We start from the raw sequence: 23,889 nt of genomic DNA on the forward strand, positions 1-23,889 counted from the left end.
GTAATGAATGAAACACAAGATTTCAAGGTGCAAATTTAACTTCATTGCTTTTAAACACAATCATTAAAAAAAATTATTTTATAATTGTTTTCAAATTAAATGGAAAAAAAAAAAAAGGGCAGCGCCTCTGGCCCTTCAGCTCCGGCCCCCAAGTGTCACCAGGGCGAGTCCACGCCGCCCAGGTACCTCTTCTCCTCGGGCAAAAGTTTCTGTAGGGAATCAGTCTTTGGGAGCACTAACATTGCTCCACCCCTCACCGCACTTCTTGACATTTTCATTGGTCAATGCTCTCCTATGTGCTCCTCCTTGGGTGCTCTGATTGGCCGACGGCATGCGGCGCGCGCGAGACCCTTCCTTTCCTGGGATGCGGCGCGGGTAGGTGGAGGCCTAGAACGGGTCTCGTATTTTGCCGCGAGGTGGAACCTGGGCGTCGCGGGCGGTGGCCACCTGGGGTTTCCTCCCGGCCGCCATGGCCAGCGTCCACGAGAGCCTCTACTTCAACCCCATGATGACCAATGGGGTAGTCCATGCCAACGTGTTCGGCATCAAGGACTGGGTGACTCCGTATAAGATCGCGGTGCTGGTGCTGCTGAACGAAATGGGCCGCACGGGCGAGGGCGCCGTCAGCCTCCTGGAGCGGCGCAGGCTCAACCAGCTGCTCCTTCCGCTGCTGCAGGTGAGGCGCCCCCGCTGGCTCCCGCTGGCTCCCGCTCGTCCCGGCTCACTCAGCAAACCCTGACTGAGCCCCGGCGCTGTGTGCGACACCCGCCTGAGCCTGGGGACGGACTTCATCAGACACCCTCCCTGCCCTGGAGGACCAGCAGCTGACACTCATTGAGCACTTACAATCGGGCGAGCGCAGTGCACGCATTTTCTCAGATCCCCCATCCTCTGTACAACACACAGTGCTTAACGTTGGAGACACAATAGTAATAATAATGTCATAATAGTCATAATGACATCAGACTAAAAGCTAAGGTTGATTAGTAGGCACTTAACGACTGCTTACCACTTCCCAGTGTTGTCTTTAATTTTGCACACTTAGTTCCTAGCTCTTCCAATTAACTAGCGACTTTCTTAACCTCTTTGGATCGCAACTTTCTCTACTTAAAACAAATGCTTTCATTGGTTGGCCGTGTTCAGTTAGAAGCTCCATATAAAGCATTTCACGGTGCCTGGCACATAATGTATGCCCAATCAGTGTTAACTATTATTTTCATTATATTGGTTCCTGTAGGCCATATATCGGGAGTGGTTTTTCCATTTATTTGTGTGATGATGTGGTTGATGTTTCTCTCCTCCACTAGAGTGTAGCCTCCATAAATTGTCCTGTTTATGTTCACCCTTGCAGTCTCAAAGCCCCAAAAGTGCCTGGTAAATATGTGTGTGAGAAATGAAGTGTAATATGCCCTCCCAAAGGTGAATGGGTGTATTCAAGTGAATGGGGAGGATTTCTCAGAAGAGGTGCAGGGTGAAGGTGGGGTTTGAAGGAGGAGCAGTCGTCGGTTTTAAGAACAGTGGCAGCAGAGAGGAGGAGCTCAGGTCCTGGGCCCCCAAACAATGGGATTTGAAGAGGTACCCTTGGTAAAATTATTACCCAGACTTGCATTTCTGCAACTCCGTCTAGTTTATGAAGGGCTTTATTTTTATTCCATCATCTGTATTTGAGGGGGGTGGAGGGGGGTGGGCAGACATTGAGGCCCAAGAGTCTAAGTGACTTGCCCAGTTAGTTAAAGGGGCCATGGTCTCTAAACACTCTTAGTCCTGTCCCCATTTCTATTATTTTAAGTGCATTTCCACCTTATTCAAATAAAAGTCACAATACTAAAAATTTGGAAAATAGAGAAAGGAGCCAAAACAATAATTCTTGTGTCTTTGTGCTGTTTTTCCTGTCCGGAATTTTCTTTTCTGGTTCTTTGCCTGGCTATATACTATATGGTTTCCATAGAGTATATATAGAATTTGTTTAGAGATATTCCAACCAGACCTGAATTCCTTTGACTTATTGTTTGACTTTAAAAATTATTTTTTAAACAAAACTACATAGACAAAGATTCATCAAACACTTCAAATAATACAAAAATTGATAGAAGGAAATGTTATTGGTCTTCTGTAATCCCATTCCCTCCCGGAGATTATCACTGTTGATAATCATTGATTCAGCAACTATTTATTGAGTAACTGTTTGAAATGGATCTTTCTAGACCTTTTCCTATATGTGTGTGTTTGTGTATATAGATAGGTGCATATGATTATAGGTATGCATATATGTATGCTTTTAATTTAATCTGGCTTTGTTCATATAAATGCTGCTTACATTCCACAACTTGCTCCTTTCATTTAATATGTCCTGTAGATCTTTCCATGTTACTACTTTTGAACAGATCTGCTTCATTCTTCTTTTTTTTTTTTTTTAAAGATTTATTTATTTATTTAATTTCCCCCCCTCCCCCGGTTGTCTGTTCTTGGTGTCTATTTGTTGCGTCTTGTTTCTTTGTCCGCTTCTGTTGTCGTCAGCGGCATGGGAAGTGTGGGCGGCACCATTCCTGGGCAGGCTGCTCTTTCTTTTCACGCTGGGCGGCTCTCCTCATGGGCGCACTCCTTGCGCGTGGGGCGGGGGACACCCTTGCGTGGCACGGCACTCCTTGCGCGCATCAGCGCTGCGCATGGCCAGCTCCACACGGGTCAAGGAGGCCCGGGGTTTGAACCGCGGACCTCCCATGTGGTAGACGGACACCCTAACCACTGGGCCAAAGTCCGTTTCCCTGCTTCATTCTTCTTAACAGCTGCATTATATTCCACAGTAAGAATAAACATACCTTTTTTTTTTTAAGATTTATTTATTTACGGCCCTTGGTTGTCTGCTCTCTGTATCCATTCTGTGTTCTTCTGTGACTGCTTCTATCCTTATCAGCGGCACCGGGAATTTGTGTTTCTTTTTGTGTGTCAGCTCTCTTGTGTGTTAGCTCTCCGTGTGTGCGGCGCCATTCTTGGGCAGGCTGCACTTTCTTTCACACTGGGCGGCTCTCCTTATGGGGTGCACTCCTCATATGTGGGACTCCTCTACACGGGGCATACCCCTGTGTGGCAGGGCACTCCTTGCGCGCATCAGCGCTGCTCATGGGCCAGCTCCACATGGTCAAGGAGGCCCGGGGTTTGAATCGCGGACCTCCCATGTGGTAGACGGACGCCCTAACCACTGGGCCAAGTCTGTTTCCCTAAATACACCTTGATAGCTGAGGTTGCATACTCTGCTCTAACAGGACTTTCTAATGGACTTTGGCACAGTTTCCCTTGCAGGGTTTTGGGAAGGATCAAATGACATTATGGTTGTGAAAAATAAAACACCTGCATTTGTATTGTTTTACAGTTACAAAAGCACTTCACGGTTTTTTACTTAATCTTTGACACAAGCTAGGGGTATGGTTATTTCAGCTTCACTGATAAAAGAGACCAGGGCTCAGTTTCCTTTGCCATGCCTCCCAAACAGAAAAGGAAGGAAGCGTGGAGTGCTCTGACTATAAATGCTGTGCTTTTTTCCCCCCATTTAAAACTATCCCACCCACTAGATGAAAATGGTATGCCAATGTGAAGTGTTAATTTCGTTTTTCAGGTAGCTTTTTCCCTTCCTGATTTGAGATTTGGAATGATTGTTAAAGCAGAGCGGTTGACTAAGTGAATCATGTTTGCAATTCTTTCTCAGTCTCCAGTTTTTAAAAATTTATCCATAACCTCCCTCTCTTTTCTTTACCCAGGGCCCAGATATTACACTGTCAAAACTGTACAAGTTAATTGAGGAATCTTGCCCTCAGCTGGCAAATTCGGTACAGATCAGGTAAATTTCATTTTCTTCTTTTCTTTATGAAAAGATGCCAGAGTAGATGAAAATTTCAAAGGGCACATGGTAATTAATTATTGAAAAAATATGTCATTATTATTCTAGGTTTTTACCCAAGTATCTTGACTTTATATATATATATTTAATGAATAACATTAGACCTATTATGCACCATTTTTTTGGTCAAAATTTCTTAATATCTATGAATCTGCCTTGTTTTTAGTGATACTATTATAAATGTTTTGGTTAAGAAATGTGAGAATGACATTTTAAAATAATAAATTTATTTTATATACCACAATTTTATGTGAACCTCTGAATTGCTTTTAACATAGATTCATTTTAGATGATAATTGTGAAATATAAAATGTAAGAAGCTGTTCAAAGGGTGCTACTAAATTGTATACCTCAATTTTCTCATTCAGAATCAAACTTATGGCAGAAGGCGAGTTGAAGGATATGGAACAGTTTTTTGATGATCTTTCAGATTCTTTTTCTGGAACCGAACCAGAGGTTCACAAAACCAGTGTAGTAGGTATGAAACACTTCTAAGAAGAGCAGAGAGCATTTTCATTCACATCCATAGCTGTGTAAATCCCATGTATCATTACTCTGCTATATTTGTCAACAAGCACAGTGGAAGGGCTGGCTGTGTGATAGTTTACATTTATTGCCTTGCCATTTTGATCTCTGTTTAAATAATTGCCTTGTGCAAGAGCACCTTCTGTTTTTGTCTCCATTAGCTGGAGTTTTAGTCTGGTCCCTGGGAGCTTTTAGCGTTTCCCAGCTCCTGCTCACAGTCCTCTGGCCCACTTGACTGCATTGTTTTACTCTGCTCACTGTGAGAGTCACCAACCCGACATAGCACAGGGACGAGAATGAAGACCAATTATTGATGGGGGATGTAAGGTGAGAGCATACAAGACATTTCTGGACACTCTTCCATTAGCTTTATATCATGCTCCTGTCCATCTGGTGGTTTTGCATGGTAACTTTTATGTTATTCAATATCAGTTACTTATTGGTCTTTATGTGCCAGGCTCTGGGCTTACCAGCTAGACACAGACCTTACTTTTATGAAGATTACATTCTGATGGGGAAGCCAGATGATAAAAAGTCAACAAATAAGACAATCTCAGGTAGTTAACACCTGGAGGCTGTGATGGTTAATGATGCTGTCATGAGGGTGGGAGGACTGAGCTTTGCATCAGAAGAAACCAACTCATAAAGGACGGCAAAGAACATTCCAGGTAGAGAGAACAGCAACTGGAAGTGTCTCGTTTTTATTCTTTTGAAGGAAATATAGTGACAAACAGTCACTGCCATTGTGTTGCCTGGATTTCACTTAATGACTTGACCTTGTCTGTGTCTTACTTTGTAGGCTTGTTTCTGCGCCACATGATCTTGGCCTATAGTAAGCTTTCTTTCAGCCAAGTGTTTAAACTGTACACTGCCCTTCAGCAGTACTTCCAAAATGGTGAGAAAAAGACAGTGGAAGATACTGATATGGAACTAACCAGTCGGGAAGAGGGTGAAAGAAAAATGGAAAAGGAAGAACTTGACCTATCTGTCAGGTAACTTCTTTTTTTCTGACGGGGGTCCCTTTCTTGTCCCATAGCATTGTTTCAAGCCCAGTTAAATCCTCATTCCATTCTCTACCCTGCTCTATGCTCCCAGAAGTTGACCCATATGAGCTGCATTGGTGGGCTCCTTCCCCTCGACTTCTGATTGGCCAGTGAGAGGCACTGGCAGGAAATCTGGAGTGCAGAGAGTGAGGTCAGGGTGTTGATTGGCCAGCTGCCTTTCTTCAGGGACCTGGTTGGCTGGCTGCACCTGGTAGTGCTGCGGCTCGCTCTGCACAGCTCTGGGGTCTGATTACTAGGAAGGGGTCTTCCAGGCCTAGGGTGTAAAGGACTCCACAGCCCTTAGCACCATAATGTCCCTTACGGCTTCCCTATTCTCTGCCTCTCTTTTGTATAGTGTCTTTTATTTAACTCTTCTCAAATTACCCAATTCATACATCCGAGTGAATTAAAATTGATCCAGTCATTGAGAACTTATTGAGTGCCTGCTAAGGTCTCCACAAAACTCACACCTCGTTGTTCCTCCCTCCCCTTCACTCGTCTCCAGCCCTTCAGCAGATGGGGCAGCTCTTCCTCTAGAGTATATTTGGAATTTGTTCATTTCTCTCCATTGCCGCTGCTAGCCCATTGTCTAAGCATCAGATCTCTTCCCTGGGTGACTGCTCTGGCCTCCTCACCAGTCTCCTTGCCTGCACTCAGTTGTTCTTCACGCAGTATCAGTTGAACTTTTAAACATGTAAATCCTGTCGTGGCGCACTTCACGCCAAACCCTCCGGCAGCTCTCCTTGGGCTTTAGACAGAAATCCAGGTTTGCTGTGCCTTGGTGCCTGTGAGACCTGGCCCCCTCTTCTTCTCTGGCCCCTTTCTCATGAACTTGCCCGTTCATTCACAGCCGTCCAGCTGCTTTGGTTTTCTTTCAGTTTCTGGAATGCTCCAAGCTAATCTCTGCCTCAGGTCACCTGGAGTGCTCTTCACCTAGCTTGCTGTTAGGATCTCAGCTCCAGAGTCCTCAGACAGCCCTTCCCCAATCTGAATAGCCCCCACCCCAAATACCTCCAGCTTCTTTATTTCCTTCATAGCTGTCATCACCAAGTAGCCTTTTAAATGTATTTACTCGTGTCTGCCTGTTTCCTCTGTGTTGGCATCCTTTGAGAGCTAAGCCTCTTCTCTGTCTTATTTCCCTGCGTTATCTCTAGTGCTTCGTACGTGCTCCCTGGTAATCTGCTGTGCTCCTTCAGTTTGTGTGGGATGAGTGAATGCAGGGAGTCAAAGTTCGTAGCCTTTTGCCCACGCTGGTCGCTGTCTCACTTCCCCTCTCCCCACCTGCTGTTACCCAGTAAACTCCTCAGGCTTGGGGGTAAAACATTTTTGTGTGTGTGTTTGTATAAATAGTATTCATATTCCCTGTCCATAAATCGATCGTTACAGTACAGCGTGTTCAGAGCCAGGAGAAGTAAGCCCCCTGCCCTAAGTGGGCTCGCCAGTCCCGCCGAGGCAGGTGGTATAACATCGTTGTGTATACCCTGGGAATGCTTCCCTGCGGTTCCAACGAGTGCCGTTGTCCTGCTTTTGAAGAAAGGATTTGTTCAGCACAAAATGGGGGCAAGATTATAGAAACATGGAGTTCTTCCAAAAACCTAGTTATTTACAGTTGCTTACCATGCTTCTTATTAGTGGAAAAGTAGTACATTGTAGTACATTGTGGGGTTGAGTCTGGCCCTGGGGTCAGACCACTGGGTTCGAGGACCAGCTCCTTCCCGTTTTATTTTTATTTATTTATTTATTTGTTTGTTTATTTATTTATTTATTTATTTCTCTCCCCTTCTCCCCCCCACCCTGGTTGTCTGTTCTCTGTGTCTCTTTGGTGCGTCTTCTTTGTCCACTTCTGTTGTCAGCGGCACGGGAATCTGTGTTTCTTTTTGTTGCGTCATCTTGTTGTGTCAGCGCTCCGTGTGTGCGGCACCGTTCCTGGGCAGGCTGCACTTTGATTCGCGCTGGGCGACTCTCCTTACGGGGCGCACTCCTTGTGCGTGGGGCACCCGTACTCGGGGGACACCCCTGCGTGGCACAGCACTCCTTGCGCGCATCAGCACTGCTCATGGACCAGTTGCACACGGGTCAAGACCCGGGGTTTGAACCCTGGACCTCCCATGTGGTAGGCGGACGCCCTAACCACTGGGCCAAGCCCGCCGCCTCCTTCCCTTATTACCTGTGAGGCCATGAGCAAGTTTCTCACACTCAGTGCTTTGGTTTCCTCATCTGCAAAAGGGGATCAGGCCATCTCCTCGGAGGGTCGTTGCGAGAATGAAATGATAAATTCCTATAAAGTATTTAGAACAGTGCCTGCTCTGGAGAACATGTTCAGCAAGTGTTAGGTATTGTCATCGTCTATTTTCTTGTCTAGCTAATTCTTGAAGGAACATGTCTACGACAGTGTGGCTCTTGTCCCTCTATATGCTTAGGTAGCAAACAGTCACTTCTTCAGAAATATGTTGTAATTTGGACTTCTTTTATTTTGGTTTGATTTCTCCTATATTAATTTTGTTTTAATTCAGCTTATCTGCATCTTTTTGGGGTTTTTAATCTATTTTAAGAATTCATTTGTGTTTAATCTGGTATATTTAACTGTAAAAATAAATGGTTTTGGAAAATAGTGTACATTTAGTGAATGGAATTTCATCAAATTAAGAAATATATCATTTAAATGTAATTTTACCTCATATTTTTCAGGATATATTTACAAACATTTTTAAAAAGGAATTTTTAAAAAGGAAATTTTTGTTTTTTCCTTTTTTGGTCTTGTCCATTGTTCTACTGTATTATAAGAAGCCTCTTTCTTCTTTCTCTTTCTTTTTTCCTTTCTTCCTTTTTTTTCTCTATTTCTTTTCCTCTTTCTCTTTTTTTAGCTATTAGAATGCTTTTAGCTTTCTTTTTTTCAGGGAAAGTATTTTTCTTGCTCTGGAAATTCCTACTAAAATTAGAATATTACAGTAAGTAATATTTCATAGCTTGCAAATATCTCATCCAACAATGGAATTATACCTATTTAAAAATGTGTACCTGGGAGCAGATGTAGCTCAAGTGGTTGAGTGCCTGCTTCCCATGTATGAGGTCCTGGGTTCAGTCCCTGGTACTGCCTTAAAAAAAAAGGAAAGTGGGTACCCAGTTGTTGATTTAGAAGGGAAGAAATAATCAACAAATTTTTGCCAAGTGTTTTGTTGTTGTTGATTTAACCCAGTGACAGAGGAGGAATATCTGTGAAATTTTGCTTCAGCTTTCAGTGGCTTGCTATGGCAATGTGAGCCCAGACAGCGCTGTAAGATTACACCTCGTGCGTTTGCAGTGGAGGCAGCTAGACTGTGAGCTGCTTGAACTACTCTGTTTTCCAAAGGCGCTAACAAAAGTGGAAATCCTCTGATATTTCTTCACTTCCCAGTGATTTAATATAAATCTCCCACGCTCTTACTGTGTGCCAGGCACTATGCTAGGTGCTGTGCTCTCAGTGAAGAAGACAGAGCCCCTGCCCTCACAGAGCCATGTGGGAGGGACAGATAGTGGAGAGGTAGGAAATTAATAAGTCACGTCACTTCAGAGAGGGATCAGCGAGCAGAGGAATGAAATGGGGCCCAGGGATCAAGAGTGCCAGGCATGGGCTGCTGTTGCCTCTCCAGACTGAGGGCTGGGCGAGGAGCCAGCTCAGAAGGGCTGCTCGAGAGCGTTCCTGCCGGAGGGCATGGCAGACGCAGAGCTCCCAAGTCACGGCCAAGTTGACGCATTGGAGGGACAGAGAGGAGGAGGAGCCTGTGGCCTGCGCACAAGAGGTTGGGGAGGACAGCAGGGTCCGGGTCACCCCTTCTGGTCTCACTCCACAAACAGGTCCAGGTCCTTACGGCCTCGGTTGGTGGTTACTAACCCTTTTCCCCTGCTTTTGTCACCCCAGCTTAACAGTCTTCAGCAGTCCCACGAATTCTCCTCCAGGTGGCATTTGAGACCTCCTGCAATTGACCTTTCTGACCTGGTCTACTGCTTCTCAGCAGCCAGGTCTGCTCATCTCCTGCCAGCATGCCACGCCTTTTCCCATTCTGTGTCGTTTTCCTTTCCAGGAATGCCACCTTCCTTCCTCCTCATTTTTCTCCAGTCCTTCCCAACTTTCAAATGCCTGAAATGATCGCTCCTTTTTCTGAGTACAGACTTCATATTCATATTGGCATTTATCTTTTGCTGTCGTCTTTTCATTTAGGCTGGTCTTAGCCTTCTTAAAGACTCTCTGCCCAATAAGGTGTTATTTTTCCTCCCAGGATCTAGACTGGTGTTTTATACGTTAAAAATGCTCACAAAATCTTTGTTGATTGACCGTATACTATATTTTAAAATTTTGACTATGGCAGTATAGCTTTTCAGGGGAATTTCCAGGTTCCTTTTGAGAATGTGTTGAATGCCATGGACTCTCTCCCCATTAAAAATGCACAGCCACACAAACGTGTGCATGTGATTTTAAAAGGTTCACAGACTCCTTAAGGCCTACCCACGGACTGCAGGTTAAGGTCCCTTAACGTAATAAGTCTACAGTTTTGTTTCAGCTGATAACTGGATGTATAAGCAGAGTATAGGGGAGTGGATGTGACTCAAACAGTTGAGTGCCTGCCTCCCACATACGGGGTCCTGGGTTCAGTTCCCAGTGCTTCCTAAAAAAACAAAAAAAGCAAACAACAGGCAAAACAAACGAAAAAACAACTCAGGGAAGCCGATGTGGCTCAGTGGTTGAATGCCGACTTCCTGCATATGACTTCCTGGGTTGAATTTCTAGTCTCCAGTACCTCAAAAAAAAAAATTATTGATAGTGTTTAAAAAAAAAATATATATATATTCTAACTCTCTTCCTAAATTGAATACCTTTTATATGGTTTTTTTTTTTTTTGAGTTACTCTTATCTGTGTTCCTGAGGCCCTGAGGATGCAAAGAGTGGTGTCAGTAAAGGATGAGTTGGACCATGATAATTTTACTTGCTCTTCCTACACTTGGAGACGTCAACCATGGCTGCTACTATGGAAGCCATAGGCAGTTTAAAAACAATTTTTTAAAAAAGTAGTTTTATTGAGTTATATTCACATATCTAAAGTGTATAATCAACAGCTTTTAGTGTAATCACAGTGTTGTGCATTTATCACCACAGAAAATTTTAAAACAATTTCATTATTCCAAAAAGAAAAACTCCATAACCCTTAGCAGTCTCCTCTCAATCCCTCTATCCTTCCCCAGCCCTACATAATCACTAATTTAATTCCATCGTTATAAATTGATTTATGTTTACATTTTATATAAATGGAATCATATAATATGTAGTATTTTGTGTCTGGTTTCTTTCACTTTAGCATAACGTTTGTGTGGATTTTTGTTTTGTTTTGTTTTTTGTTTTGCCTGATATTAACATCTTGTAACATTTACATATGTTTGCTCAGTTTCAGAGAAAAACAGTCTTATATATGCAATTATTACCCATATTCATATTTCACTTATTCATGTTTCACAATGCTATACGTTCCATGTTACATTTTTTGCTTTCCTTCTAATAATATACATGACCTTAGACTTACCCTTTCAACCATTGTCATACCCCAAAAATAGCATTGCTAGTTATAAACACTATGAATTGCTTTTACCTTTTCTCTTCATTTCCAAAGATGAACAACCTTTTTACCAATTCTGTATAAGTTAACCCTCAGCTTTCCATTCTCTAACCTCAGTTTATTTTCTGATGACCTATGTTCTAGTTATTCTATGAGTTTACACAGTATATTTAGTTCATTATAGTGCAATAATACAGGATTTGTCCTTTTGTATCTGGCTTGCTTCACTCAGCATAACACGTCCTCCAGGTTCATCCGTGTTGTCATATGCTTCACCACTTCATTTCTTCTTAAAACTATGTAATTAAAAAAAATTCTATGAGTATATATACAACCCCAAAAATCCCCTTACCCACATTCAAATGTATATTTCAGTACTGTTAATTACCTTCACAATGTTGTGCTACCATGACCACCATCCATTAACAAAACTTTTCCATCATCCCAAATAGAAACTGTGCAATTTAAGCATTAACTCTCCATTCCCTACCCCTACACCATCCCCTGGTAACCTATATTCTAGATTTTAACTCTATGAATTTACTTGCTCTAATTATTTCATATCTGTGAGCTCATATAATATTTGTCTCTTTGAGTCTGGCTTATTTCACTCAGCGTGATGTCCTCACGGTTCATCCGTGTTGTTGCATGTAACAGAACTTCATTCCTTTTTTACAGCTGAGTAATATTCCATTATGTGTATTTACCACATTTGGTTTATCTGTTCATCAGCTGATGGACACTTGGATCGCTTCCTTCTTTTGGCAATTATGAAAAATGTCACTATAAACATTAATGTGCAAATGTTTGTTCAAATCCCTGCTTTCGATTCTTTTGGGTATATACCTAAAAGTGACATTGCTGGATCATATAGAAATTTTGTTTTTAGCTTTGTGAGGAACTGCCAAACTGTGCCATGGCGGTTGCCCCATTTTACATTCCTCCCAGCAGTTAATGAGTATTCCTATTTCTCCACACTCTCTGCAACCCTTGTAATTTTCTATTTTTTTTAATGGTGGCCTTTCCAGTGGATATGAAATGGTGTCTCATTGTGGTTTTGATTTGTATTTCCCTCATGGCTAAGAATGTTGAGCATCTTTTTCATGTTCATTTGTGCATTTTAGAATTGGATTCTTTGTCTTTTTGTTGTTGAATTGTAGAATTTCATTATATATTCTAGATATTAAACACTAGATGTATTTTCCAAATATCTTCTCTTATTCTGTAGGTTGTTTTACTTTCCTGGTAAAGTACTTTGATGCACTAAAGTTTTTAATTTTGATGAGGTCCCATTTATCTATTTTTTCTTTTGTTGCTTATGCTGCCAGTATAAAGTCTGAGAAGCCATTGCCTAATCCAGTAGGTCCTTATGATGTTTTTCTATATTTTCTTCTGGCAGTTTTGTCGTTCTGGTTCTCATATTTAGGTCTCTCATCACTTTGAGTTGATTTTTATGTATTATGTGAGATAGGGGTTCCACCTTTGTTCATTTGCATATAGACTCCTAGTTTTCCAGCACCTTTTGTTGAAGAGACTATTCTTTTCCAATTGTGTAGACTTAGTACCCTTGTCAAAAATCAGTTGACTGTAAATGTGAGGGTGCCATAGCCAAATTTGATCTTCTTTTACAGTAACTATATTTCCCTTCATTTGTAGCTTTTTTATTTTGCATGATACTGATGTTTTCTTTATCTTTTATGAACTCTTGCTCCTATGTCCTTTATTATAAGCTACCTCAAATCCTTTTTTTTGGAAAGGGTTTTTATATAAATAATGCATTTGATAACAACGAGTGTCATAAACTTCAGAGAAGATTGAGACTAGTAGTGGTGTGCCCACTTTCATCCATATTCTCATTTGTCCATAGATTTTTTTGTGTACAACCATATTTAGTTTAAGCTGTAGACTTACTTTGTTTAAAGGACATTTTAAGAGGAGAGGACTTCTTACCTGTTTTCCCTTTGGGAATTTGGTCCTGTAAATTTTTTTCCATTTCCCTGTAGGTCCCTGTTGCATCACTGACCTCTGTTTGGCCTGGGTCCGGGCTGGCTATTGGCAGTGCTCCAGTAGTTGCAGAGTCTGATACATGGCCTTGGGGATTATTAGATAATTTGTTTCTGGAACAAAACCAAGAAAATATTAGAGCAGATCTTACCAAAGTGTTCCCTCTAGAACAGTAGTGCCTCTTGAGAGATGTGAGGAGAGGATTCTTTGGTCTAATCAGCTTGATAGCAAAGGTAAACAAAATTTCTTTCTGTTACATTTCTTTAATGTGCATTATGAATCTCCAAAAAGCGTAGAGGATACAGCTTTTCCCAAATTATTCAACCTCGGAAGCATTTTTCCCCCTTAGAATACCTGCTTATATATTGTTCAAGTGAACAATTCGAGAACTGCTGTATTAGACCCACAGTGCCTAAAGAAGGTTCTTTGTGAGTAAATATTGATTTTTATACTTATAATAATCCTATTTAGAGAAATGTTTTTTTTCAGGCTCATATGGCAAAAGGATATCATTCAAATTTTGCTCTCAAAATAAGATTTTTTTTTATGAGACACTCTAAGTTTTTTTTTTTCCTCTCCCCTTCCCCCCTCCCCCAGTTGTCTGCTCTCTGTGTCCATTCACTGTGTGTTCTTCTGTGACCACTTCTATTCTTATCAGCAGCACCGGGAGTCTGTGTTTCTTTTTGTTGTGTCATCTTGTTGTGTCAGCTCTCCCTGTGTGCGGCACCATTCTTGGGCAGGCTGCACTTTCTTTCGCACTGGGCAGCTCTCCTTACGGTCGCACTCCTTGTGTGTGGGGCTCCCCTATGCGGGGACACCCCTGAATGGCATGGCACTCCTTGCACACATCAGCACTGCACATGGACCAGTTCCACACAGGTCAGGGAGGCCTGGGGTTTGAACCGCAGACCCCCCATGTGGTAGGCGGATGCCCTATCCATTGGGCTAAGTCTGCTTCCCTCAAAATAAGATTTTATATTTATCCATATATAGATTTCTTAAGTCTAGGTTTATATTAATACATTTCTTATTAATTGGTTCTGTGTAATCTAAACTTCTAGGTAAATGTTATTTCTTAGATGAAGCCTCTTTTTCCTTCTCTTGAATACAGCACCATGTTGTGTTTGTAGCAAGGAGAGAGAAACTTCATTCATTCCACAAACCGTGAGTGCCTGCTGTGTGTGTGGGCACAGTACTAGGTATTGGCATATAAGTGCAAGGAAGGACCGACAAATGTGGTAAAGCATAGGTGCTATGATAAGCATCTCTAGGAGACAGATGGAGCTCTAATAAGAGACGTCAGAAAAAGTTCATGGAGGATGTGACACTTGAGTGAGTCTTGAAAGACGGATGGTGGGAAGCAGATTTGGCTCAATTGATAGAGCATCCACCTACCATATGGGAGGTCCAGGGTTCAAACCCAGGGCCTCCTAACCTGTGTGGTGAGCTGGCCCACACGCAGTGCTGCCGCGCACAAGGAGTGCCATGCCACGCAGAGGTGTCCCCCACATAGGAGTGTCCCACGTGCAAGGAGTGCGCCCTGCAAAGAGAGCTGCACCCCACACGAAAAAAGCATAGCCCACCCAGGAATGGCGCTGCATACACGGAGAGCTGACGCAGCAAGATGACACAACAAAAAATCAACACAGTTTCCCAGTACCACAAGACAGCAATACAAGTGGCCACACAGCAAATGGACACAGAGAGCAGACAACGGGGGAGGGGAGTAAGGGGAGAGAAATAAATAAAAATAAATCTTCAAAAAAAAAAAAGGATGGTATGCTGAGAAAGCTGCAGAAGCATCTTGGCATGAAAGGAGACCCGCAAGGGGTTCATCAGAGCTGGAGCCAAGGTGAGAAAGAGAAGGCAAAGGAGAGAGGGAGGCCGCTCAGGAAGGGTCACACCTGCCCCGCTGAGCAGTGTGGCCTGAATTCTGGAACTTGGTGGGCTCTCCTTGGCTTTAAATCAAGGCTGGCATGATGGATTTGCATTTGAGCAAAACCATGCTGGAAGCTGTGTAGAGAATCTGGATCTTCATTGTCCATAATTGTATTGTGGCAGTTCATTTAATATCACTTTCATTTTATTTATTTATTTTTAAGATTTCTTTTATTTATTTCTCTTCCCTTCCCCCCGTTGTCTGTTCTCTGTGTCCATTCACTGTGTAACATCACTTTCTAAATATGTCTTTTCTGTTTCTGAGAGGAGAGAATTAATTTTACAAGTTTTGAACTCTTCTGATATAAGAATCTATTAGATTTTGTAAATGTTACCATTTTTACTATTGCTTAATTTTCCACTATTTTAATTTTTTTTTTTTTCCTAGGGAAGAAGAGGTATCTTGCAGTGGGCCTCTATCCCAAAAACAAGCAGAATTTTTTCTTTCTCAGCAGGTATGTAATTCTGTAGTTTCTTGTGAACTCATTTTTAGCCTGTGGAATTATAAACATCTCTTATGTCATTAGGTTTGTTAATGAATCTGCAGTGTCATCCCTTACTCTTAGTCCTCTTTTTTTCACTAAATTGCAGTGGTAGCAAGGGGTCCCTTTTTATGCTGAGTGATTTTATTCTTCTATTGAGGTTACAAGGCAGCTTCATTTAGTGGTTGTAGTCGCTAATATACTTCAAAGACATGTAATTTAGCAGACTTGCTTCTCCTCCCTTAATATTTTATTATGGACATTTTCAAATGTGAAGAACAGTTGAGAAGCATTGTGCAGTAAATACCCACACACCCATTGCCTTAATTTGACAATTGATATTTTGTGATCTTTATCTCATAGTATTGCCCTCTAGCTATCCATTGTTTGTCATCTTATTTTTGGATACGTTTCAAAGTATTGAAGATATAAGTATACTTCACTCCACACACTACTTGCTGCTGCTTTTGAGCTATACTTTTTCATTTTCTCACTAATGTAAGCTGAACATTTTTCTCCTATGTTATTTACAGCATACAATTTTGATAGTTTGCTCTACCTTTCTAGCTTTCCCTAATTTTGTTATTAATTTACCTTCTGCAGAAAGATGTAATGTTGAGTTTCAGATACAAGTGATAGAGTTACTTCTGAAGTTGAATTTGAAATAGGTTAGAAAACCTGTTAAGACAAGTGCTTAACTATAGAGGAAACACTAAGCCGGATCCTCTCCTTACCCTTACACCTCCTTTCAGTGCAGATGGATTGAAGTCTTAAATAAAAATGTATAAAACTGTAATTAGACTAGAAGAAAATACTTTGGATGGGGAAAGACATTCTGAACATAAAAGCCGTGGAAAAAAGATCATTTGATTTTTCAGTATGAAAATTAAAAATGTCTGCATGTCGGAACATGCTCTTACAAATATAAAAGGCAAATAATAAAATGGGAAAAAAATTTGCAATAAATATAACAATCAAAGCGTTAATATCTTTGCTATAAAAATCTTATTTTCAAAGAGTTTGATGATGAAAGGAAGTTTACAATATGTTAAATAAAAAGGGCAGGAAGTAAAATTATATATCATTATAATTAATTTTGTTAAACATATGTGTACACACACATACATAAACACAAAGAGATTAATATATACACTAGAGTATTGTGGGTTTTTTTGTTTGTTTGATTTTTAGGAGGTACCAGGGATTGAACCTAGGACCTTGTACATGGGAAGCAGGTGCTCAACCTCAACCACTGAGCTATGTCTGCTCTCCAGTGAGAGTTGATTTTTTTTCGTTTGTTTATTTTGTTTTTAGGAAATACTGGGGATTGAACCTGGGACCTTATACATGGGAAGTAGGTGCTCAACCACTTGAGCTACATCTGCTCCCCCACTGGAGTATTAGTGTTATTTCTCAGTGGTGGGATTACTGATGAGTTTTGTTTTCTTCTGTATGCTTTTATGTACTTTTGGAATTTTGTACGTAATATAATTAAAATATAATTAGAGGGAAGCGGCTGTGGCTCAATCAATTGGGCTCCCATCTACCCTATGGGAGGCCCTGGGTTCACTTCCCGGGGCCTCCTTGTGAAGGCAGCCTCGCCCACACTCTGTGGAGAGCCGCCAGCCTGCAAGCACTGCGGAGGGCCCACTCAGCAAGGTGACACAACAAAAAGGGAGCAAGCAAAATGCAGAAGAATGCGCAGCAAATGGACACAGAGAATAGACAGCAAGCAAGCCACAAGGGGGAGGGGGATTGAAAAATAACAACAGACACAGCACCATGCACAGTGAATGGACACAGAAAGCAGACAGCAAGCGAAAAGCCATGGGGGGCAGGGGATAAAAAAGATTGAATTAGAAGTTATTACTTTCAAGGAAAATTTGTCTAGGTAAAACTAGAGTAAAATGTCTGTAAACCAGTTAAGTACTCTCCTTCAGTTTGGAACTAGTTTTCACCATATTTTATATAACCTTTGCTGATCTCATCCATATGAATCAGATAATTAGGGGTGGGGCAGGACAGTTGGATGCCATAAGGCCCTCTGCGGATGCTAGAAATAAAGGGTTCACAAAACATACCACCTGACTTTGAGGAGCTTATAGGCTGGGGGTCAGGTTGGCAGTTTTAATGAAGTGTGATAATTATTGTAGGGATGCTAAGTACAGGGGTTTTGTAATGGCATCTAGGGGCTTCTAGTCTAGAATTCATAAATGTCACTGAAGTCTAAGTTGCGACCTGAAGGATGAGCAGGAGTTTGCTAGGCCTGGGAGGCGTGAGTAGATGGGCAGTGATGGTTGGGAGGCTTGGTATTCCAGAAAGAGGATGCAATGTTATGTTCGAGAGGAGATGGTATGTGCTGAGTTTGGCATTGATTTGGTCTTTCTAGAATGAGGGTCAGTGAGCTAAGCTGGTGAGATACAGGGCTAAACCATGAAGGGTTGAGCCTCTGAAGAAAAAATAATCAGGTGATGCTATAAAATTTTTATAAAATGAAATCAATTTTATTGATACATTAATAAAGCACACAATCCATCCAAAGTGTACAGTCAGTGGAATTTGGTATTTGGTTGTGCATTCATCCCTTCAGTCAGGTGATGTTATTTAGTATTTATTTCCGTATCTTTAGTGTCCATTTCTTTGTGTACTGAGTTGTCATTTTAAATTTCAGGCTTCCTTGTTAAAGAATGATGAGACCAAAGCTCTTACTCCAGCTTCTTTGCAGAAAGAATTGAACAACTTGTTGAAATTTAATCCTGATTTTGCTGAAGCGGTGAGTCTTTCCCAGAATTAGTTGCTGAGTTGGAGGAAAATGCCAGGGTTACTTTTTCTCTTGACGAGCCATACAAATAAGTATTGGTTAATTGGTTCAGGTTGTAAAGCATCATCCCTTGGGCCATATTTCTTTACTTTGTTGATGTTCTCGTTCACTTTATCATCTCTCTGATGATGTGAATTTTGGACCATAGGTGATAGAATAGAGTAGACTGATTTTAACAATACCTGGATTTGATGTCTGACTTTATCTACAGGTAGAAATATAACTCTTCTGCTCCTTAGTAATTAGAATGTTCCTATTTGGAGGGCAGTTTAATTTAGTGATTCAAACAAAACGAAAATAGTTTCAAAATAGAAGATGACTAGTAAACTAGTAAAAGTTTCACTGTTTTAACCTGGACCTACAGAAAAATTAATTTTGTAACTTGTATATGAATTCAGGTTTGAAAATCTTGGTTTGTACTCCCAGTGTTCCTTAGTACCTGGACCGAGCCCCACCTCCACCCCTCCTCACTTCTCACCCACGGGTCCTAATACCACCAGTGATGTAGTATATATGTATCTGGAGAACAGCTATATATTGCAGGGAAAAGATGAAGTTTAACTGTGGCCATCATTTTAGAAGGGTGTTTGCAGCCAGTGGAAAACTCTGCCCTTGTCTTCACAGTGGGAGGCATACATTTAAACATGTTATTTGTCTCTCGTTTTAGCATTATCTCAGCTACTTAAACAACCTCCGGGTCCAAGACGTTTTCAGTTCCACACATAGCCTCCTTCATTATTTCGACCGCCTGATTCTGACTGGAGCCGAGAGCAAAAGTAACGGCGAGGAGGGCTCTGGGCGCAGCTTGCGGTACGCGGCCCTGAACCTCGCGGCCCTGCACTGCCGCTTCGGGCACTAGTAAGTTCAGAGAGTTTTCTCCCTGTAGAAACTGAAGAAACGAACTCAAATGGCACGAGGGATTATTTTTCTAAAAAAAGGAGGAAAAAAGGAGGGTGGGAAGGGAGGAAAAGAAGGAAATAAAAAGAGAGGGGGCAGAGAGAGAGAGAAGCCCTTCAACCTGGGCCTGTCAATAACTTATGAGAGGGAGCCTCTTTGCACTGGGACAAGTTTGTTGAAACCTCCTACCTCAGTTGCCTGCCCCCTGGTGTCACCATTTAGGATAACTCTTCAAATGCATGCCTTTTGCTTTCATTACTTCTAAGAACAACAACAGCCTTTGAGGTAAAAGGAAATTAGGTCATTAGGCCAGAGCTTCCCAAAAGGGTTTTCAGAGTTTAGTAATGGGGATGCAGAAGCTATTTTTCGCATTTTAAAAAGCCACAAGGAAGTTGTGCCTTTCCTGGATAACAGACTGAATGGACTTCCTAACTGTCACATGGTTTTGCTTTTGGATGAAATTCAGGCAGCTCAGTTAGGTGACTCTGGTTTATTCCTTGTGGTTCAGACATACCTAGGTTTTTAATGAATGAAAGTAGGAAACTTGATCAATTATTACCTAGTAAGTAGAAGTAAGTGGTTCAAAACTCAAAACATGGAGACTCCTTGGGGAACAATTAAATAATGTGAACAATGGTGCTAAGGTGGAACATTAATTGAGAGAGCCTCCCTGGCCCCTGTGGCTTTGTCCCCGTGGATCAAAAATGTGGTCTCTGCTGTAGGCCCTTTTGAGTAGAGACCTAAGGGTATATTCTTGGAAGTATAGTGTCCAAAGGAAAAGGATCGAGACTTCTACCCCTTTCTGTATTGGCCAGGCAATACTTGGGGAATTCCATTCATTTCTGGTTGTCACATTTTAAAAGGGACATTGACAAGCTTGAACTTGTAGAGAGAACAGTCTCCAGGGTATGGAAGGCATTCAAAGCCGTGTCATATAAAGAATGTGGGAAGGGTATGAGAGTGCTGAGCCTGAATTATGAATGATTTAGCCTGGCCCATCTTTGCCATGTTCATGTGAAAGGGGCTTTGACTGAGGCAAGGAAGGAGGGAGAAGGAGCCAGGCCAAGGGCAGTGAGCTCGTGTTCTGAGCCACATGAAACCTGGGGAGATGGTGGAAAACCCAGTCACACTTCCATTGGAAGTGGGAGGTGGTAGTTTGATGTTTTATGCACTGAATCTGTCTTCTGTTCTCTGTTGCAAATAAATGTCTCATCTCTGAAAAAAATAAAAGTGTGTGTGTGGGTGGTTTCTGAGATTGATGGCCGGTTTGGGTCAAGAGCTGGTAAGGGTAGGTTGAAGGGCAAAATAGTTCTGCTTATAAGGAGGAGGTTTTCCTACAAGAACCACCTGAGAAAGGTGTCAGTGGATTGCGCAGGCCTAGATCAGGGATGCCATTTGATTGTGTTGTGCCAGAATGTCTGAGGCCTCTCCAAACTGTGATTTTGTGAGGTTCCATAATATCTTTTTTTGGTGTGTCGCTCCACTGCGCAGGGGCCTGCGCCTCTCTGCGCCGTGCGGGGGGCCTGTGCCTCACCGTGCAGGTCTGGAACATCCTTTTTTTTTTTTTAACCAGGAAGTCCTGGGGATGAAACCGGGTCCTCCATATGGTAAACGGAGCTCAAATGCTTGAGCCACAGCTGCTTCCCCATATCTTTTATTTTATTTTTCTAAAGATTTATTTTTTATTTCTCTCCCTCCCTTCCCCCCCATTGTCTGCTCTCTCTGTCCATTCACTGTGTGTTCTTCTGTGTCCACTCTTGCATTCGTGTCAGTGGCACTGGGAATCTGTGTCTTTTTATTTATTTATTTATTTATTTATTTATCTGTCTCTCCCCCCCCCCCCACCGTGGTTGTCTGTTCTCTGTGTCCATTTGTTGCATCTTCTTTGTCCGCTTCTGTTGTTGTCAGCGGCACCGGAATCTGTGTTTCTCTTTGCTGTGTCATCTTGTTGTGTCAACTCTCCATGTGTGCGGCACCATTCCTGGGCAGGCTGCACTTTCTTTCGCGCTGGGTGGCTCTCCTTACGGGGCGCACTCCTTGTGCTTGGGGCTCCTCTACGGGGGGGACATCCCTGCGTGGCAGGGCACTCCTTGCGCGCATCAGCACTGTGCATCGGCCAGCTGCACACTGGTCAAGGGCCCGGGGTTTGAACCGTGGACCTCCCATGTGGTAGACGGACGCCCTAACCACTGGGCCAAGTCTGCCACCCTGTGTCTTTTTCTGTTGAGTCATCTTGCTGCGTCAGCTCTCCATGTGTGCAGTGCCATTCCTGGACAGGCTGCACTTTTTTCACACAGGGCGGCTCTCCTTGCGGGACACACTCCTTGCACATGGGGTGTCCCCCGCGTGGCATGGCACTCCTTGCGCACATCAGCACTGCGCGTGGGTCAGCTCACCACACGGGTCAGGAGGCCCTGGGTTTGAACCCTGGACCTCCTATATGGTAGGCGGGACGCTGTGTCAGTTGAGCCAAATCTGCTTCCCCCATATCTTTTAATAACTGCTGTTTTTTATCTGCCTACCTTTTATAATCTCTTAATCAGGGCCTTCCGTTTTTTTTTTTTCTTTGCATTTTTTATGTGCTTATAATAAATAGCAATGCAATTTGTAACACTTACCAGTAACCTATTTCTGTGTTAAAAGCAGCTTCTCCTGGGGAGTGGATATATCTCAGTGGTTGAGTACCTGCTTCCCATGTACGAGGTCCTGGGTTCAATCTCCAGCATCTCCTTAAAAAACAAAAAACAAAAAAACAGCTTCTCTTAGAGTTTGGAAATTTGTATATAGCCTACTAGATAGATCCAAATCATCTTTCGATGTACAAAATTTCCTTTGTTTTTACAGCATTATCAATGGCTTGGCAGCTAGTTGCAGGGAATACAAATGAAGAAAGGTGAAGTTTTATTGATGTGCTTATTCTTCTTACCTCCTGCTACATGCTGGGCCAGGCTTCTTTGTGTCTGGTCCTGGATCTATCGGCCTGTGTAAATTTTTGTCACTTAGCTTATAGGAATTGTGGAGAATTTTTCCAAAATCTTCATGGTTGTTTATTGACCATCACCAGTATACGAGGCACTGTTTTAGCTGCTAGGCATACAGCAGGGGCAAAAGGAAAATTGCCTCTTCTCATGGAGCTTACGTTATAGCTGGGGAGATGTAAATATAATTATAGCAAGTCAGGTAGGGTAGATGAGGAAAAGGGGTTAGAGAGTGATGGAGTGCTGTTTCTGTCCTGAGGAACACTTCCTCCAGCTATAGGCACAGATCTCTCACTTCCTCGATTCCTTCACATCTCTGTTTAGTTGTTATCTTCGCAGAGATCAGGGAGGGCTGACCTGCTACTTTAAGCAGAGTCGTGAAGGTGAGGGAGGGAGTGATCATTGCATGTATCTTGGGAAAGAGTGTTCAAGGCAGGGAGAGCAGCAAGTGCAAAGGCCCTGAGGCAGGAGTTTATTTGGCATGCTGGAGTGGCTGAAGTACTATAAATGAGGAATAGTGGAGAATGACGTCAGAGAGATGGCAGGGATTGGACATTTAGGGTCCTGGAGGCCTAGGAAAGGACTCATTTCCTCTGAGTGACGGAGGAAGCCATTGTTATGAGGCTATGATCTTCCTGCTCTGGCATTTTGAACACAGTAGACAGCCAGTACATTTCAGTTCTTATAACCAGTTTGCTTCTTGCTCATTTACTGAACACTTTCATAGAAGATTTTCTGATTAACAGTGATGGAAAACTGTAAGATCCCTCAGGGGTTTACCTGACTTCCTTGAAGTTTCCACATTGGTGATTTACCCTTTCCTCTTACCTGGGAAAAATAATCTCTTTCATCCTGTTTCGGTGTACTGTCTATATAGTTCTCCTGGGAACCTTTTCCTAAACAACATTATTTGGTCATCAGATGTTTAATAAAGTTAATTCAGCAATGTTTACTGAGGTCTATATGAGAAGATATGCTTCCTGCCCTCAAGTAGCTTATATTCTGGTATACTGCATTAGCCCAGTACTAAAAAGGATTCAAAAGGAATGTAAAATAGGTAAAAAGGTATCTGGTTTCTTTATATGAGCAAACAGTTTTTGAGAAACAATTCCGCTCTCTCCAATTAAAATGACTTATGTGGGGCCATTGCTAGTGTTGGAAGAAAATTCTTTATGCAAGTTAACAAGTGGTACCCTCAGAATTTCTGGTCCTATTTTGAGGTCCCCAGTGAACCAGCGCTTATAATTAAGCCTCGACTTGTACAGTGTGGATAGCATTGCTGTGGAAGCATCCTGAAGAGCTCAGCAGGGCTGTTTGTTGGACTTCACAGAAGTTGTGAGGTTGGGGGAGACATTCCAGATGGGGGAGACCTTGTAAGCCTGCCTCTGGCTGAATGGTGTGCAGCTACTTGCCACTGCCCCTGCCGACGCATGATTGTCATTGCTAATCGGATATTAACGTTCAGTCTGTCGTTAGTCAACAGGCAGAGCTCGCCCTGCAGGAAGCAATTAGGATTGCCCAGGAGTCCAACGACCACGTGTGTCTCCAGCACTGCTTGGTGAGGCCACCCTTCTGCCTGGGAGTTGTGCTTGTGGGTTGAGCTGGCCTTGGGAGGGCCCATTTGAATCAGGGTGTTTTGTCCTTGGAGCAGAGGACCTTGGTGGCAAAGAGGGACTAGTTAGGTGGTCATAGGAATTAAGGAAGAGCACCCTGTATTTTTT

The 23,889-nt window shown here is 42.4% G+C and overlaps 1 protein-coding gene across 3 annotated transcripts in view; it reads left to right on the forward strand.

The window, feature by feature from the left end:
• The first annotated feature begins 319 nt into the window (after window positions 1-319).
• Window positions 320-23,889, forward strand: part of ANAPC5 (anaphase promoting complex subunit 5) — a 48,645-nt gene continuing 25,075 nt past the window's right edge. Inside the window, exons 1-8 of one of the 3 annotated variants that reach the window (XM_004475468.5) lie at window positions 320-676; window positions 3,756-3,835; window positions 4,264-4,373; window positions 5,220-5,412; window positions 15,379-15,445; window positions 18,144-18,245; window positions 18,961-19,151; window positions 23,645-23,726. In XM_004475468.5, the coding sequence (XP_004475525.1) occupies window positions 470-676; window positions 3,756-3,835; window positions 4,264-4,373; window positions 5,220-5,412; window positions 15,379-15,445; window positions 18,144-18,245; window positions 18,961-19,151; window positions 23,645-23,726 (1,032 nt within the window). In that variant the 5' untranslated portion in view covers window positions 320-469. Of the gene's footprint in view, window positions 677-3,755; window positions 3,836-4,263; window positions 5,089-5,219; window positions 5,413-15,378; window positions 15,446-18,143; window positions 18,246-18,960; window positions 19,152-23,644; window positions 23,727-23,889 lie in introns of those variants that run through there. The other 2 variants (XM_071209783.1, XM_071209784.1) reach the window with 2 other exon arrangements.

Source organism: Dasypus novemcinctus, chromosome 19, assembly GCF_030445035.2.
Source record: "Dasypus novemcinctus isolate mDasNov1 chromosome 19, mDasNov1.1.hap2, whole genome shotgun sequence".
NCBI classification, from domain to species: Eukaryota; Metazoa; Chordata; class Mammalia; order Cingulata; family Dasypodidae; genus Dasypus; species Dasypus novemcinctus.